This window comes from Meleagris gallopavo, chromosome 1 (genome assembly GCF_905368555.1).
Source record: "Meleagris gallopavo chromosome 1, MGAL_WU_HG_1.1, whole genome shotgun sequence".
Classification (NCBI taxonomy): domain Eukaryota; kingdom Metazoa; phylum Chordata; class Aves; order Galliformes; family Phasianidae; genus Meleagris; species Meleagris gallopavo.
In genome coordinates, this window is record NC_139404.1 from 40,243,394 (window position 1) to 40,261,050 (window position 17,657).

Sequence of the window (17,657 nt, forward strand, 5' to 3'; positions counted from 1 at the left end):
ATTGGCGTGGATACACACAGAGGCAGTATTTTATTCCAGGTTGTTTTTCTCCCTGTGTTCCCATATACTCCGTGTTGTACAGACAAAGCATTCAGTGTTGCTTAGATATGGAATAAATTCTTTCTGTCAGGTTTCTTCTCCCTTTTATTCCCTTTTTGCCTAATTTAACATGAGTGTGGGACTCTCATGTGAGAGAATGAAGTGCCCATCCCAGTTCCTTCTCCTGATGGAGCTGCCCTCTTGTGCACTGTCTGTCTCACTTCTTTCAAGCAGTAAGGGCAGCTGTTTCTTCCTCTTGCTGCATTTCTTCAGCATGATGTGTTTCCACTGTTTGTGGCCTCCTTGCAGATAGATTTAAGTGTTCTTAAATTGCCCTGTGTCCTGTTCCTACTGGGATAAATCAGGCAAAAGGTTGTTCACAGGGTGATGAAAGGTTATGGGCTTAGCAGGTTAAGGCTGGGAGACTCGGGGACCTGCAGTCTAGCCAGGATGACGACTGTTCTGCTAAGTTTAGGAGTTGGACTCAATGATCCTCATAGGTCTCTTCCAACTTGGGATGCTCTGTGATTCTAAGTGGGAACCTCAGCGGGTAAAGCTGCTCAGCAAGCAAGCTGGCCAGGATTCATTTCAGGACAGAATGCTATTTAATGCCACATCTGATTGCAGGAAGGTATACAGGGCTGGAAACACTCCTGACACATCTGCAAAGAAAAGCTATTAGTCACTGTGATTTCATCTCCCGCTATACTTACTCTGTAGCTGCTGCTAGGGGCTAATAGCATATAAGGTAGTTACTTTGTCTTAGTCCAAATATTTCACAAATCACTTAACCCTTTGAGATGCAGACATATGCTGGGGAGGTAGAGTAGAAGCTTTGAAGGTAGGGTCACCTTAAGCTTCCATGAACAAAGAGAAGTTTTTTGCCAGTCAGTGAGTGTGTTGTGGCAGATTCACTTGGTTTTGTTTTACTGAGCTTCCAGGTCTCCTGTGACTGGTGTTTTTAAGTTCTGAATCACCTGGTGACTGCACATAACCTGAATTTGCTTCCTGTTGAAAAAGTCTTTTATTTGGTGAACAACCTGAGATAAGAATCTGCAACAGTAAACAGATGGTTAACGCACACCTTCCACCATCCCTGTTTGCTGTAGCCCTGACCAGACTTCTTAAAAACAGCTGCCACCCATTTGTCTTTTTCTGACCCTTGGCTTCAGGTAGAACATCTCTCAAAGATCTACAGCTGTCAGGTCTGAACTGCAGGATCAGCAAAGGGCATCTCACCTGTCTGTGAGGTGCTGAACCCAGCAGTGAAATTAATAACACAGTAACAGAAACTCATGCCCTGTAAAAAGCTCATTTGTCATCTTACATGATTTAAGCAGCTTTCATATTTTATATATTATGGCTAGCAATGTTAGAATATTTTGAAGTCTTCATTTAGCTGTATAGCTAAATGTGGGTATAACTAATATCATACTGCATATTTTGAAAAAGTTATGTATTTAAAGTATATTTAATTAAATGAACGCATTAGCACTTCCTTTTGCTACAGTAACTGATACTTTTTGGTTCATTTATAATTAATAATTGATAAATAATTATATATAATTTTCTCTTATTTTTCTGAAGGCTTTTTCAATTTATTGTATATCATTAAATCATGAAATAGTCCTTTTCATACAGTAGTTATGCTTGCATTTTTTAATATCACTAAATAAATCCAAAGAGATCTGAAATACAGTGGCTTTCTTAGTTCAGATCTCCTGGAATTCCTATACTACTTCCTTTTTGGTACATTGACTTTGTGCTTTCGCAAACTCTGTAGTTTCTAATTTTGAGTAATAAAACTTACGAGAGAAAACTGAAAATAGAATTTGTATGAAATTATACTAATTATTTAGATTGATAATTGGTTATTTTTTTGTCAGACAAACTTTATTTTCTAATGGTTTTGGACACACTTGATGTATGTTTCATATGGCTATAGTGTGTTTTAAAAAAATAGAAAAAAAACAATACTTTTTAAGAGAACTAGCAGTAGAGCATGTGTGACTTTTTGGCTTTCATTTTGATGAAGTAAACACCTTATAGTTATGTTAGCCTGTATATATATGTAAAGCCTGAAACTACATAGCTGAGCTGAGTGATCTCTCAATAATATATCAAGTAACAAAGAAAGTCAAAATTCTGACTGATAATAAAGCTTATTCTATTGATTTTTTTAATAAAATGAGGATATGTTAATTTTAAAAACAACTAGTTTTGCACAAGGAGCATAGATATACTTTTATTCCAAGTTCCATGTAATTTATCACTATTTCAGAAGTGCAGTTTTAACATATGTTTCCTTTTTATAATTGCTCAGATGGCAAAGTGAACAGGGTTTAAGGAGATGTCTTCTCTTATGAGCCAGTTATTCATGTTAGCTAAATCTATATTGAATATATTGGGTTCATTCCTGAATACATTTTCAGCAGACATAACTTATGCTCTGCTTGCCTGCATGTATTTACATGATAAGAGTACTCTTTCTAAAATGAATACAAAAACAGTTCCAATTTACTGTGTTCAGATTCCTGTAGTATTAGATGAAAGCAAGGCCTAGAGCCAGGAACTTAAAGATGGAACTGTCAGAGACTCCTCTGAGGAGAAATGGATGTCTCAAGCACAGAAGTGCATTGTGAAAATGCTGCAGTAAATATACCTTGCAGACAGCTTCACAATGCATGGCTGATAAAATGTTCTGAAGCACTTCTGGAGTTTCTTGGGATCCATCCCTACTATACATTTTTCCCCTTTCTAGACCAAACCGAGGCCTATCCAACAAGCCTTCACATGCTTCAGGGTCCCTCTGATGAACGTGCAGGCAGAAGCCCTGTTCCCCCATCTTTGTTCTTATTCCAGAATGTGTCATGAGCTGTCCTGGATTTAGTCCCTAACCATGTTCTACTCATGTCACAGTGAGAAGGTTTTGAGGATGTTCCTTCTCCTTTACGCAATTTATCGTGTGTGTTTCCTAGTTTGGTCCTACATCATCTGTGTTTCAGATCTGAATGATCTTTCAATTCATTAAGCTTGAACGCAACTGTGACAATTATGCTGAGCAGAATGCTGTAAACCATATAACTAAGAGGCACTGTGCTCTATAGATGTTATTGCCAAACAACATTTCAATTAAATCAGCAGGTGAACCCAGGGGAGGATGAAAAGGCTCTATCCTTATGGAGCTTGTGAGGATAACTTGTGTTACAGTATTTAGAGAGCTAAACTTTTTAAAAACAATATATTTGAAAGTTCCATCCTTCCAAGAAAATGCTTATTAATGTTTCCAGTTATGTGAAAACATTCTAGAGTAAGAGAATCCATCCATCTTTAATATCTATCTATTCAAATTTTGCTAAAGTTGTTTTTGATACGAATTTCTGATTCATGTTACAAGATTCCAACCAAAGAAGCATGGCATTCTCTGAGCCTATCCCATAGGATTAGCTGAGTTTCTGAACTTAAATTCAACACCAATATGAACTCTTTAGCTGAAGAGATTTCCTAAATTCAAATGGCAGAACATGTTATTCATTTCCCATATGTAACGTTACTCAGTTTCCAAAACTTGACATACAGAAACTTTCTAAGAGTCTTAACTACAGAATAACTGCTTGTAAATGCAGAAGTTTTTAGTGTGAGATGCCAGAGAGCTAAGCCAGTTTTGTTTTCAAGTAGATTGCTTAAAAGAATGCCACTGAAAAGTCTTCTGAGAACTTGGTGGTTGTACGGGAGTATTTATTTTTCCATTTGTCTGCTAACTTGCACTGAAAGAAGCTACTTTCTTGGAAGTCAAATATTATGAAAGTATGCCACACAGCTGCTACTGTGAAAAGTCTGTGCCTGGTTCTTTTGTTGTGATAAAACACATAAGAATGCCTTCCCCATCTTTTGGCATTTGTTAATTCTCCTGAAAACGCCTTTCTGCTGTGTTTTGATATAAAGTTAATAAATGCCTACCTTGACTTAGTAGGAGAGAATATTATAAAATGCAGTTAGCAGATGAAGGTTTTTCCACTTAGACATAAGAGGAAGAATTGTATTACATCACTTAATTTTACTGTTATTTTTAAATTGCTTAAGAGCCACATACTTAGACTTGGGGAACTGTCAGTAGTGGAATCGAATGAAACATTAAAGCATGAACAAACTTGTACATATATAGCACTGCTTGGCAGGAAAAAGAATTTTGCAGAAATCAGAAAAATGTCTGATCCCACCACATTCAGTGTTGAGGATTTTAAATGAATGTGAACACCTCAAACTTTATATTTCTACTGTTATTTAAATAAATATTTAATGAAGGCTCAGGTAACACTTGTGTTACATGTATAAAATATACCCTGCATATATATGCTGCATAATACTGTTTTCGAGTATAATTGCTTTTCAAAAAGGCAAAATACTATCCCAATTATGGTAGCATAGCTTTTCAGTCTGACAGCAGTTTCAAGCAGTGTGACTGCTGTGTTAACCTGGTAGGCAGCTCAGCGCCATGCTCACTACCCCACAGTGGGTACAGGAGGGAACTGGGTGTTGAGATAATTTTAATAGGACAGGAAAGGAAGGGAAAAAAATAATAATGATGATTAAAGAATATACAAAACAAGTGATGCAGAAGTGCAAGTGACCCATGCTCAGCCAGTCCCTGAGCAGCAGCTCCCCACCCCATCCAGCTCCCACAGTTTTATCATTCACCATGATGCCATATGGTATGGGATATCCCTTTGGCCTGTAGGGGCCAGCTGTCCTGCTTCTGTCCCCTCCCAGCTCCTTGTGTTCCCCCAGCTCCTCACTGGTAGGGCAGGACAAGAAGCTGAAATGTCCTTGGCTCCGTGAGCACTGCTCAGCAACAACTAAGACATCAGTGTGCTACCAGCATTACTCTCATAATAAATGCCAAACACTTGGAATAAAATTAACACTATCCCAGCTGAAACCAGGACTGGGACTTTTACTTAATTAGAATTAGAAATAATATAGATGGTGTTTCAAATGAAGTTCTAAATAAACATAAGTTTCTCAGTAATTAAATTATGTGAAAAACAAAATTTTTTTTAACCGCCTTAGTCATGAGAAGATTGTAAAAAGCGTCTCTGTAGGATGGTCTCCCAAGGATTTTGTCCTGAGGCTGCTCTGCTGAAGTGTTCTTATTACTCTCTGGTACTCTTGCTGGTGCTCATGATACTGTTGGTACAAGAAGAGAGAGCAGACATGAATGTGCAGTCAGATCGGGGGAAAGCAGTCTCTTGGGGCAGCAAAGAGAAACACATCTGTTTAACCTGACTATAGAACAGGATCTGTAGGATTTGGCTCTCCTTTGAAGAGGGTGTGCAGACAGGAAAAGACTTTCTTCAGTTCAATCAAAATATTCTTAGCCTGGGGAAAGACACAGATCTGAAAAAAGACTCTCTGGAGAAATGCCAAGTGTGGTATTCCTCATTGTCACCCACCTTGTGCCCATCTGCTTTCTTTTCAGCATGTGCTCTATCAGCACATTTGTGCGAATGCTGTATAGCACTCTGCTTGGGCATGTAGCACCTCATCTGCTCTTGAGGATTTGCTGACAGCCTCACAGTGTTGAAGCCTGAAGATGTGCCCACCATAGGGCTCAGTGCCACCTCCAGCATGTGGTGGTGTTGTAACAGGGACAGTGGGAATGTGGCTGCCCTCTAATCCCTCTTGTTTGGCTATTTCGGCCACCACTCCAGTCCACAAAGAGATAGATTACTTTGAAAGAAAGGATGCACTACCATCATAGTGCAAAGTGAAGAAGCACTTTTGTTTGCAGCCTGGTAAAAATCAGGAGCTAAATCAGCGAAGTATACTGGCCGAAAACTCTTCATGCATTGAACCTTACTAGAATATCAGTAACATAAGCTATATCTTTGAGTGCAGAATTATTACTAAGACAAAGGCATGATGTATGTTTTTAGGTTCCTTCACACATTTTGACTCATGCTGTGAGTTGATATTAACAACATCATAACGGAAGAAAAAACGTTCTGTGCATCTATATAAAATTTCTTATACATTCACAAATCTGTGGCATCCCTATTCAGAGGATAATTGTACACACAATTCCAATGGCTAAATGGGGCTTTCTTTGCATGTGTAAGTCCAATTCCGTCCGGAAAATGTGAACAATAATTTATTGTGCCTCACCTCGGAAGGGCAGCTGAAGAATGTGTTGGGTGTCTTTGAAGTACTGAAGCCAAGTGGCAAACTGTTGTGGTTTCAAGGCCAACATAATCTAGGTTTTGGTCTCCCTCCAGAAAATGGACCATGTAGCTAGGGACCACTTACCCTTTTCACGCCCTTTTCTGTCAACAGTTTTCTGAGGTCACTGTGTCGCTTTCAGCTGGCCTGGTGTATTCAAACCAAACTTTTAATTGAGGTGCAGTTTGGAATATTACCTAATCTGTCCGTGACAGCAGGATGCGTTCTGTCAGTGTGCTGAGTGAGGAGGGAGTGCAAAAGTGTTGGCAAGTATGGCTACATCCAGCAGACATTTCTGACCCAACTTTTTATTTGCAAAACATTTCATGGTTTGTTTTGTTTTAATTGAAATGCTTCATGTTGAAAAATGGAGACCAGAAAGGATGCAATAGCAGAAAGGTTTTGTATTCATATTTTTACAAATACAGATATTTATATTTTAATACCAAAGAGCCTGTAATTTCAGAAATCCATTATACTAAAACCCTTTTAATTCTCAGTTGAAATGAAAAGCTTATAGGGCAGAGTTCAAATAAACTATTTTGTTTATCTCATGACTGATGTATTTTAGTTGCTTTGGCTCTTTACAGAGGGGAAAAAAAACACAACCAAAATAATAAAACAACAACAACAACAAAAAACTTCAGATATTTGAACAGCTTTACTGAAAATAAAATACCAACAAGGCTGAAAATGTCAGTGCATTAGTACCTCCGGGTCAGCTTTTTGACCTTGCTGCTCTAGTTTGAAAAAGTGCTTTCTAAATTAAAAAATATGCATGTATAACTCAAGGGCTATAAAAGTGCTTCAGAGCGAGAATTTTGTATCTTTCCTAAAAAATGTTTGTCTAATCTTCTTAATACTTCCCATGATAGAAACAGACAACTTCTCCAGTCCTGAATTAATTTCACAGAAAAAATTGTTCAAGTTTTTGATTGATTTTTTTTTTTCCTGCAGTGCAAGCTCATGCATTTTTATCCAGCCTGCTGTAGATACACAGAACAACCTTCCTTGTTTGTTGGTGACAGCCTTGCAAAATCTGTTATTGTGCCCATTCTAAATTTTCTCTTCTTTAACCTTATTAGTTCCAGTTCTCTGAATCTCTCTTCACAGGTCATATTTTCTAGATTGCTGATCTCTTTTCAGAAGGATATGGAGCTCTTTCTTCTATTTCTTATCTTTTCAGATAGCTCATGCTTTGAAATCTGGTGCCCCAAATGGATACAGCATTCCAGCTCAAGCTTTACCACTGCCAAGTAGAGTTGAAAGATTGATTCCTGCTCTTTGCAAGCTGTTCTTCCATACACATTGCAGTATGATTGCTTTTTTTTGCAGAAGCACAACTGTGACTCTTGCTCAGCTTGTGATCTGCTGTATCTCCCAGGTTGCCATGTGGTGTTTCCCATCAGGAACAGCTGATTATTTCTGCCTGAATGTAGTCCCTCCTGGTTTTCCATACAGCATTTCAAACTCCTTTCCTAAGCAGTGCTCCCATTTCTGAAAATTATTTAAAGTTTTTGCAGTGCTTTCCTGTTGCACATTTTCAGACTGAGTGTGGTTTCAGTTCTATCATTTGAGTTCTTAATGAAAACATTTTCCATTTTGTAATGGACTTCCATTCAGTATGGATTTTCAGCTGTTTAGAGACTCATTAACAGCAGCTCTCTGGTTATGATTTTGCACTCACTTTTCACTCACTTTAATCTAAGCCTTGTTTCTTGTATTAGCTTTTGAAACTGTTGTATGAAATGATGTCAAAATCTTGCCGAAGTCAAAATATATGACAGCCTTTTGTTTTTCCGTCATGACTCATAGAATCATAGATTAGATTGATAGGTAGGAAAGACCAGTAGGAAAGACCAGTAAGATCATCCAGTCCCACCATTAACCCATGCCTGTGCCCACTCTAGACCATGTCCCTCAGTGCGACATCTACTCTTTTCCTGAACACCTCCAGGTACAGTGACTCCAGCACTTCCCTGGGCAGCTTGTTCCAATGCCTGAATTTTTTCTTGATATCCAAGTTGAACCTCCCCTAGTGCAACTAGAAGCTATCACCTCTTCTCCTCTTGCTGTTACCTGGGAGAAGAGGCCAATCCCCACCTCACCATGATCTTCTTTTAGGCAATTGTAGAGTGAACACTCTCACCCACCTCCCAAGCAAACTGCCTTGTGATTTGTTGCAGACAAACTCATTACTTACCTGCCTACCACTCCTTTTTCTTATGTTTCCTGAGTATTTGTTAGATTTTTTTCTGTGCATTGAATTTGAACAGACTGCTCTAATACTGAAAGGCTCACATCCACCAGCCGTCTGATATAGCATCTTTGAGAACTCACTGACAGTTAGTGGTAGCGCTGAAGCCATTTCATTCCCTTCTAGGCTATCTTAGGATTAAGTCCATAATACACACATGACCTGAAAACTTATATTTTATGGAAATGTTTTTAGTTTATTTTACTATTTTAGGCAATTAAATTTCCTTGTGACTGGGCACTACAGGTGCTATCTGCTGTGCTGCAGTGGCCATCACGGGTTAAAAGGAGAGGAATGTTGGTTCAGCCAAGCTCTTGATCTACTCATATCAAATTCAGCCCTAAGTCACCACATTTGCAGTTATAGTGGCAATGCTGGCAGTGTTGAATCAAGTAATTGGGAAAAGAAGATGGGAATATGTAGTAGTTCAAGGTGAATAGAAAAACTTTTATTTCAGACATGGGTTACTTGTAATAGAATGACACTAAGTATTATTTCCAGAATCTGACAGTAGGTTTTGTAATGTGAAATACCATCCAGGAGTCCTAACTGAAGCGTGTTATTCTGACACCAGACTCCAATCTTCATCTATTTAAATAAATCTCTTGGGCCGGGTGGCACAAGGGACAAGATATATAGGAAAGGAAATGAGAATGTTATCTCCACTTTGCTGTGTAATACGCATTTAAGAATGTCTAGAACTCTCTGAATAATGAATATATCTCTATGTCATGGTAGTGCAAAATACTGTCTGTAGAACAGTAATTGCAAATGAGAACTGAGAAATGGTTATTGGAAAATTGTTATAGACCTTAGTAAATTGCTAATTTAAGAAGAAAAAAAAAAAAAAAGCAATAGATTTCATTTTGTAGGATGACTTTCAATTATGAAAAACATATTTCATATTTCAAAACTAGAATGACTCTGATACTTTTTTTTTTTTAAATTCCTTGCAGCTCCCAGACAGCTGTATAATGGATTACTATGAAAAATACAAGCACAGAATGAATGAGCTTGAAGCATTTAATATGGTAAGAGTTATAAGATTAATACCATTACCTTGTATATATGTGGTAGTTTAGAACAAAGCCCAGTTAAGTTTTATGTGGAAGTAGACTGTCTTACATTCTGGTATGCAATCTCAAAAACAAAGCAGCTCCACTTCCAAACTTTGGAGCATATCTCATTCAAAAACTATATTAGGTGTCAGTAAAATAATAAAGCGAACACATGGAAGATTCTTTTTCAAGGGGGACCATTACCCTGGAAAATAAAATGTTAGTCTCCTTTTAAACCTAGAATGGTCTCCATGCAGTTATTTCATAAAAATTCTTTATATTAAAATTCATTATTTCCCTCTTTAAAATTGTTCTGCCTCATATAATATCATTTTCATGTTGGACAACACATCAAAACTAACTAATAATGTAGTTTTCTAGTTTTATGGCTTTCCATGTATTTTTGATCTTTAACGTAATCTGTTTTGAAGATGTCCATCCTACAAGATGACATTTGTACAACAAAACCCCTAGAAATTGATTGACCTTCCTGGTGTTATTTTGTTGAAGTGGAGCCATTGGGAAGTGTATTGGCTCCCTTTCCCAAAATCATAACAGTATCTAATCTTTTTTTCAGCTAAAGGTTGTGCTAGCTCCCTGCATAGAAGTTTTGATACTTCTGGATCGTCTTTGCTACCTCAAGGAGCAGGTATTTTTGCATTACATTTTATGGTACCTAAAGGCTACATCAGAGAAATGAGACTATTTCAGCCCATTTATTACTGTGCAGACAAAAGTCTCTGTTGTAGAATTATTTTCTCATATTTGCAAAAGTATAACATTCATTCTATTTAGTATAAACATATGCCCAGCAGATGTTTTTATTTTCAGTAAAGCAGCAACAGTAAAGCTTAGGTTCATTTAATCGAATAGTAATTACAAGTCAATAAATGATAAAAAATGAATAAATTGTATATGCAACAAATCTCATTTAATATGACATAGAGATTATTAAAAAAAATATTGGAAGTGCATGACAAACATTATACTGCACATTTTAGAACGTCCAAAGGATATTTTGTAGAACATATAATTCAAGAAATTTTTAATTAGGTCTCATTACATTATTTTTATTGTTTATTAATGAATATCTGTGATGAGAGAGGTACACTTTTTCCAACCATATGGATCAACTGAAGTACATTTGATAAGCAAATACTACTATATTTACTCTATAATGATTTATATCACAGTGTTTCTACTAACACTAATTTTGACCTTGACTTGATAAATTCAGAAACATCAATCACTCTTTCTTTGCTCTGGTAAACGTATTTTTGGACAAGCAACAATTTTATTGGAGGACATGGTAGCATCTTTCAGCTCCTGCTTTCATCCATGGTGAAAATGAAATTTTAATATACAGTTTAAACCCATTCATGTGAATAGCTGTTTTTCCACTATAAGCCTTTCATTTTAACAGCTTCTTTTTATCATACCTAAAAATTTAGTTTTTTCTTTGCCATGGAGCTCTTGGAACAATTGAGCTGTAGTAAATGTATGTTTTTGTTCTAGCTGGTATTTTTACAGAGAGACAATATGAAATATTTAAATAATGATGTATTTTCCCACATGCCAACCAGTTATAAATCACACAGAGATCTGTATGATTTCCAAGACAGGAGATCAGACTTGCTGCATTTAGTTCTAATTTACCTTTCCTAAATGTAATATACCCATTGATTTAATCTTGTACTGGTTGATTTACAAAATATGTTTAGGAAGAAAAAATAGAAATGATAAAAGCCATATGCAACATGAAGACCAGATCCAGCTGGCCTTATTCATTTGAAAAGTCAGTTAATTAGCTGCAGTAGTAGAATGTGCTGCATAAAACAAGTAGGACTTGATCCTCAATATATTTTCTCTAGTTCAACTGGGAAAAAAAAAGCTTTATTGATGAAGGAGGCGGTAAATTGTCATTTCATGGTGCCAGAAATAGTTTAATGACCTTAAGATATATCCTTCTTTGCATTTCCTTTTTTTTACAACAAACTTTCACTATTTTTATTGTTAGATAAGTGCTTTTCCCATTTTGCATTAAGAATTTTTTTTTAGGGGGAGGGGAGGGGGGCGGGAATGCGGATCTGTTACCATATCTTAGCTTTTAAGTCAAAGACATTTTAATGTACTTCAATCATATATCGCTTTACAGAACAACATTGCCTGGTCAGGACTTGTGAAGTTATTTGATCCTGTGAAATCCCCCAGATGCTGTGCAGTTATTGCTCTGAAGAAACAGTCATATCTTTAAGTGGAAGCAAACTGCAGATGGGTTGAAAGCGCTGAACTGATACTGCTATTTCCTCACTGTTCTTTTTAATTGATTCCTCAAGTATACTGATGCGTTTGGCAACTATTTACTTTTCAGATGCAAAAATAATAAACGCAATGCCTCTGTGAATCATAAGAAATAAACTGTGATCTGTACCTCTCTTATAAATACTACTGCTTCATCATGTCAGTTATTAAGTAATGCAGAACATACGATTTTCTTATAAAAGTTATGACCTGTATTATGTGATTAACATTTTAAAATAATTTTTATGTTTTTTTAAGGCACTATTCTTATATATCGATGTCCCTCCTCTTGGTATTTTTAATTTCAAGATTATTCTTCCATAGAAATTCTCAATTTTTCCAATGGATGACATCAACAATCTTAGGCAAGCCTGGCTTTTTTCTTTTCTGGATTCAGATCACACATAGTTTAAACAGAAAATTAATCTGTGTTATAGACAAAAAGTGTGTAGACTAAGTAAGCCTTTGTACTTCCCTGCTCTCCAAGTGAACTAAAGCAGCTTACTGTAGAGCCAACCTGAAGAGTCTAGAACCTTCTAAGACTAAATACTAAATACCCACAAAAAGGGGTTTTATATTAATCTCTTCTTCCTTGAGGCGTGTTCCTGACATGTCTTACTTGCCAGTGACTCTGAAAGAAACAACTGAGTGTGATGTAATCCATTGTATCCCAATATTAAATAATCAGCTGTCCTGCTGGAGTTCACTCTAATCCTTGGGTTTTATCAGTAAGCTATTATCTAGCCCAAATGTGTTAGGTTTAAGTATAAAAAATTTGGTGCCTAAATTAGTTGAAACTTTCTAGGTAGTGTCTGTTTGGCCATACTGACTTTATGAGTGAGAAATTTATTTGTTGATGTGCTCATCTCAATGGGTTGCCTCCTTAAACCTGCAGATATACTATCAATTAAAAAGAGAGAAGAGTTTCTATTCTAACTTAACTTCTAGTGCTTTTATTAGAACTTTCCAGTGAATATAAAAAATAATTAATTATTTTTATTATTAATATAAATAAAAAAGGCTGACCAATAAATAATAGAATTCAACATTAAAAAATAAAACCAGAGAATGCAACTTTGGTGGCCAGCAAATGAGAGTAGCAGAAAATATTTTTATATTAATTATATAGTGATATAGTAATAGATTTGGGAATCAAACTGAGATTCCAATCTAAGGAGCGGTAAATCCTATTCTGTTTCAGTCTGCAAAATATAATGTGAGCTTTTGAGCATGGCCATTCAAGAAAAGAGAAGTGGGGGATTTTTCTAACAAGTCACATCTCTTTTCATGTATTCACTTGGAAGAAATAATTTTTTTAATAGTGTAAGTAATTTCACTGCTGTCTGTTTTAGGACTTTCATTCCTTACTAGGTCAGTGGATCTGCTGAATGTGGTGCTGAATGTGCTAGTAATGGAGGAAATGAGAAGATGGAGTTACTGTACACCTTCTTTGCTTCAGTCTTTACTGCTACAACTGCCTCTCAGAAATTCTAGACCCTGGGTACAAGAGTTCAGTCTAGAGAAAGGAAGACTTCCCTTGGTTGAGTAGTATCTGATCAGAGATTGCCTAGGCAAACTTTAACACAAATTCATGAGGCCCAATGGGATGCACCCATGAGGGCTGAGGTAACTGGCACAAGTGACCACCAAATCACTCTCTATCATCTTTGAAAGGCCATGGAGAATAGGAGAAGTTTCTGAGAACTGGAGGAAAGCTCAGAGGGTTGTAATCAGCAGCTTGGACTACAGTCAGAGACCTGTAGCTAGCGGCATTCCCCAGGGTTTGGTACCAGTTAAGGTCTTGTTCAACATCTCCATCAATGACCTGAATAAAGGATAGAATGCACCTTCAGCAGGTCTGCTGTTTAGGCAAAGCTGGGAGGACTAGCTGACACACTGACAGGCTGTGCTGCCGTTCAGTGAGACCTGGTCAGGTTGGAGAGGTGAGTGGAGGAGAACCTGATGAGATTCAACAAGGGCAGGTGTAGAGTCCTACACCTGTGGAAAAATAACAGTATGCATCAGCACAGGTTAGGGCAGGCATGTCCAACTCACAGCCTGTGGGCCACATGTAGCCCAGAGCAGCTCACAATGTGTCCCTCTCCCTCCTTGCCCTGTGGCATAATGACAATGGTTCTTCTGCATGAAGCATCTTGGCCCAGTCCCGGGTGGGCAACCATCATTCAGCAACAACCAAACTTTGGTGTGCTATTAACTCTGGCTGAGCTGAAACCAAGTCAGAACTCAAGTTCTGACAAATATGTTTATCATTTTGATACGTTGGCTAAACACAGTGTGTGAGCAGCAAAAAATATGCAGCTGTGCCTCCCTTTTGATACAAGAATTTGAGAATAGGTTTCAACATTGCCAAAAACTTTTTTTTTTTTTTTAATATTTGTGACTCCATTTTCAATTAGCATAAATAAATGACTTGCAAATTTTCAAATGGAATGTACAGAGTTGCAATCAGATATTCAACTAAAAACAATGATGATGTCTCTGTACTGGACTCTTATGAGCCCTGTTTTAGCAGAGAGAAATATCCCTTGTTTCACAATCACACCTTACTCATGTCACCACTTTTTGGCAATATGTACATTTGTGAACAGCTGTTTTCAAGGAATAATCACAGAAAGTAAAATTTCATCAAAAAGCTCTGTTTAACACGTTGAGAACTCACTGAGAATGGCAACCATTTGCATTGAACCGGACTGATGCATTAGTGTCACAAAGTCAAAGACCCCACCAGTTCAATGTTTTGTTGTTTTTTTTTGCTCTCCCTATTTATGTTTTAATAAAAAAATATCAAAAAAATCTTTTTTTACTTATATACGCTAACTATATTATATTTTTTTATGAGGGTTGATTTAAAAGTAATTCTCCTATTTTATGATGTTGGCCCGTGGTGTCAGAGGCAGATGTTGGTGCTATGGCAATAGAGGTTGAGCTTTCCCACCAATATTCCGTTACATTTTGTTGTCTTATGACAGATGGCAGCAGAGGGGTAGAATGGTGTCTGACATGGAACTGCTGATGATGCAGAGGTGTGTCCTTGAATTCCTCATATGGAAAAAATGGCACCCACCGACATTCACTGACACTTGCTGAATGTTTACGGAGACCAATCAGTAGAGGTGAGCACAGTGAGGCAGTGGGTAATGCCTTTCAGCAGCAGCAACAGTGACAGTGGGTCACCTCTGCTGGTGCAAGTTTTTATGAGCATGGTATGCAGGCTCCTGTTCATCACTGATGAAAATGCAGAGCTAAGGGTGGTGAATATGTTAAAAAATAGTGTTTTGTAGCTGAGAATTTTCTCTATCAAATAGTGTTACAGTGCTCGCTGTATCTTTTGTAGTTTCCGTGGAAACTACAAAACTCCATGGCATCACTTTCAGAGCGGCCTACGTACATGCGGCCCAATAAAACTCCTCTTCACTCAGTGCAGCCCAGGCAAGCCAGAAGGTTGGACACCTATGGGTTATGGGCCTATGTACTGTAGAGGAGCTCTACGGAGAAGGTGGACCTGGAGGACAACAGGTCGACTGTGAACCAGAGGTGTACCCTTTTGGCCAGGAAGGCCAATGATATCCTGGAGTGAATTAAAAAGGGAGTGGCTAGCAGGTAGAGGGAGGATATTCTCCCCCTCTTCTCTGCCCAGGTGAGGCCACATCTGGAGTACTGTGTCAAGTTCTGGGCTCCTCAGTTCAAGAAAGGCAGGGAACTTCTGGAGAGAGTCCAACATAGGGCCACAAAGATTATGAGAGGCCTGGAGCATCTCCCTTATGAGGAAAGGCTGAGAGACGTGGGACTGTTCAGCCTGGATAAAGAGAAGACTGAAGGGGGATCTTATCAATGCTTATAAATATCTAAAGAATGGGAGTCAAGTGGATGAGGCCAGGCTCTTTGTGGTGGTGGCAAGTGATGGGACAAGGGGCAGTGGGCACAAACTAGAAAACAGGCAGTTACATCTAAACATGAAGAAAAATAACTTTACTTTGAGGGTGACAAATTAGCAGAACAGGCTGCACAGTGTGGTGGTGAAGTCTCCTTCTCTCGAGATACTCAAAAACTGCCTGGATGCTTTCCTGTGTAACTTTCTGTAGAGAACCTGCTTGTACTAGCTAATTTCCAGAGGTCACTTTCAATGTCTACAATTCTGTGATTCTGTGATCCAGTACGAGCTTCTCACATTTATTTAGCTCTAGCAGGTTCAATCCTTAGAGTTACTGAACAGTTGCAATACTCAAGGAAATCAACTTCAGCTGCAGGTGCTCACAGCATCTCTGGAGTACAACTAAAAAGAGAAAATGAGGCCTTCCACATATGAGATTCTTTGTTATATACAGAGTACTGAGGAAAATAACAAGCTGGTAGATTCTTTGCCCAGGAGAGAAATCAAAAGAAATAAAAATCTTTTCTTAACCTCTAACATCTGGAAGGAAATATGAATAGTATCCAATATAAGGAAGGAATTTAAGGTAAATAATGTCTAAAAAAAAAAGATGAACAAAGATATAAAAAAATAAGCTTGGCTTTGCTAAAGGATGATGTCTAATTATTAGTATAGAGACTTGTCATCCCACCCTTGTATGCTGTTGGAAAAATTTACTTGGGGTTCTAATTGACTTTATTGTGGTATAAATTGTTTCTTCTGCTTTTTCAGACCACATACCAAAATCCGGGCATATATGGTGTCCAAACAAAGTTATCACAGATATTGACTGAATGCAAGTTTTTAAAGTACCCTGTATTTGCAAAAAAAAATAGTTGCATCAGCAAGGTCTGCCTGGTTTAGTTTGAACACACTGCACATTACATAGGGTATATAGGCTATAGCTAATTTTGTGTGATGTTTTTTTGTGCATAAAGCTATCTGAATTCAAAGTTAAAGTCTTATAACTATTTTAAGAGGACGTTTGGAATAGTTTAGAATAACAAGCACATCTCTAGCCCAAACACTTTTCCACAGTTTCAGAAAGGTCTGAAAAAAAGTTAATGCCCCCACAGCAACTTTTCAGGCTTTTTCAGTACTTTTCACACTTTGTAGTCTATACAGGCAATGACAGAAGCAATGTGCTTCTTAGAATAATAACTATCAAGAGGTTTATATAAAGAGTTTGCATTCAACCAAATCAGTTGCTGTCTGCTTTCAAAGCTGTTTCAAAGCTTGAGATGCATGAGGTGTTGTTTACATAATGGAAAAATCCCCAAAAGTAATCAAATTGAATAAAATGAATTTTCTTTGTGGTTATTGCCAGTGGTTCTTCCATAATGTAAACAGTATCTTAAATATAATGAAGTCTTTTGATAGAAAGGAATTTCTATTTTCTTTCACTATGAAAGTGAGCTATGTATCTTGAGGATACTCTCTGAGGAATTGTGGATATACCTGCTTTCCCTGAGGTGTTTGCCCAATTCTGTTTGTGGCACGTCTGTGCATTCTGCAGCAGAATTGGTGTGATTTATTTATATTTCTTAGGGCTGAAAGCTTGGAGAGACAAGAAGATACTCAGGGTGTGTGTGCAGCCTTAATATCCAAGGGTATGTTGTAGTCCTAAGATCTGAGCCTGCTTTCTTTGCCAATAAACATTCATCCTGAAGTCCCGAATCATGCATTTGAACATCACCTAACCTGATCTAGTTTCTGGACTTCAGTTTCAAGTCTTTTTCTGATTTTTTATTATTATTATTATTACAAATGTTCTCCACTTATAGTATTCATTAATTTACCATTAAAACAACAGCCATTCATTAGGTGTAATAATGTTTTTGCTATTTTATGA

At 37.4% G+C, this 17,657-nt stretch overlaps 1 protein-coding gene across 4 annotated transcripts in view; it reads left to right on the top strand.

Moving 5' to 3' along the window:
- The window catches only part of METTL25 (methyltransferase like 25), a 55,726-nt gene extending 43,705 nt beyond the window's left edge, over positions 1-12,021 (top strand). For 2 of the 4 annotated variants that reach the window (XM_085222101.1, XM_085222091.1), the window contains 3 exons: positions 9,472-9,546; positions 10,151-10,222; positions 11,729-12,021. In XM_085222101.1, coding sequence (XP_085078227.1) covers positions 9,472-9,546; positions 10,151-10,222; positions 11,729-11,827 — 246 coding nt within the window. In that variant the 3' untranslated portion in view covers positions 11,828-12,021. Of the gene's footprint in view, positions 1-9,471; positions 9,547-10,150; positions 10,223-11,728 lie in introns of those variants that run through there. The other 2 variants (XR_014882822.1, XR_014882825.1) reach the window with 1 other exon arrangement.
- The last annotated feature ends 5,636 nt before the right edge of the window (positions 12,022-17,657 follow it).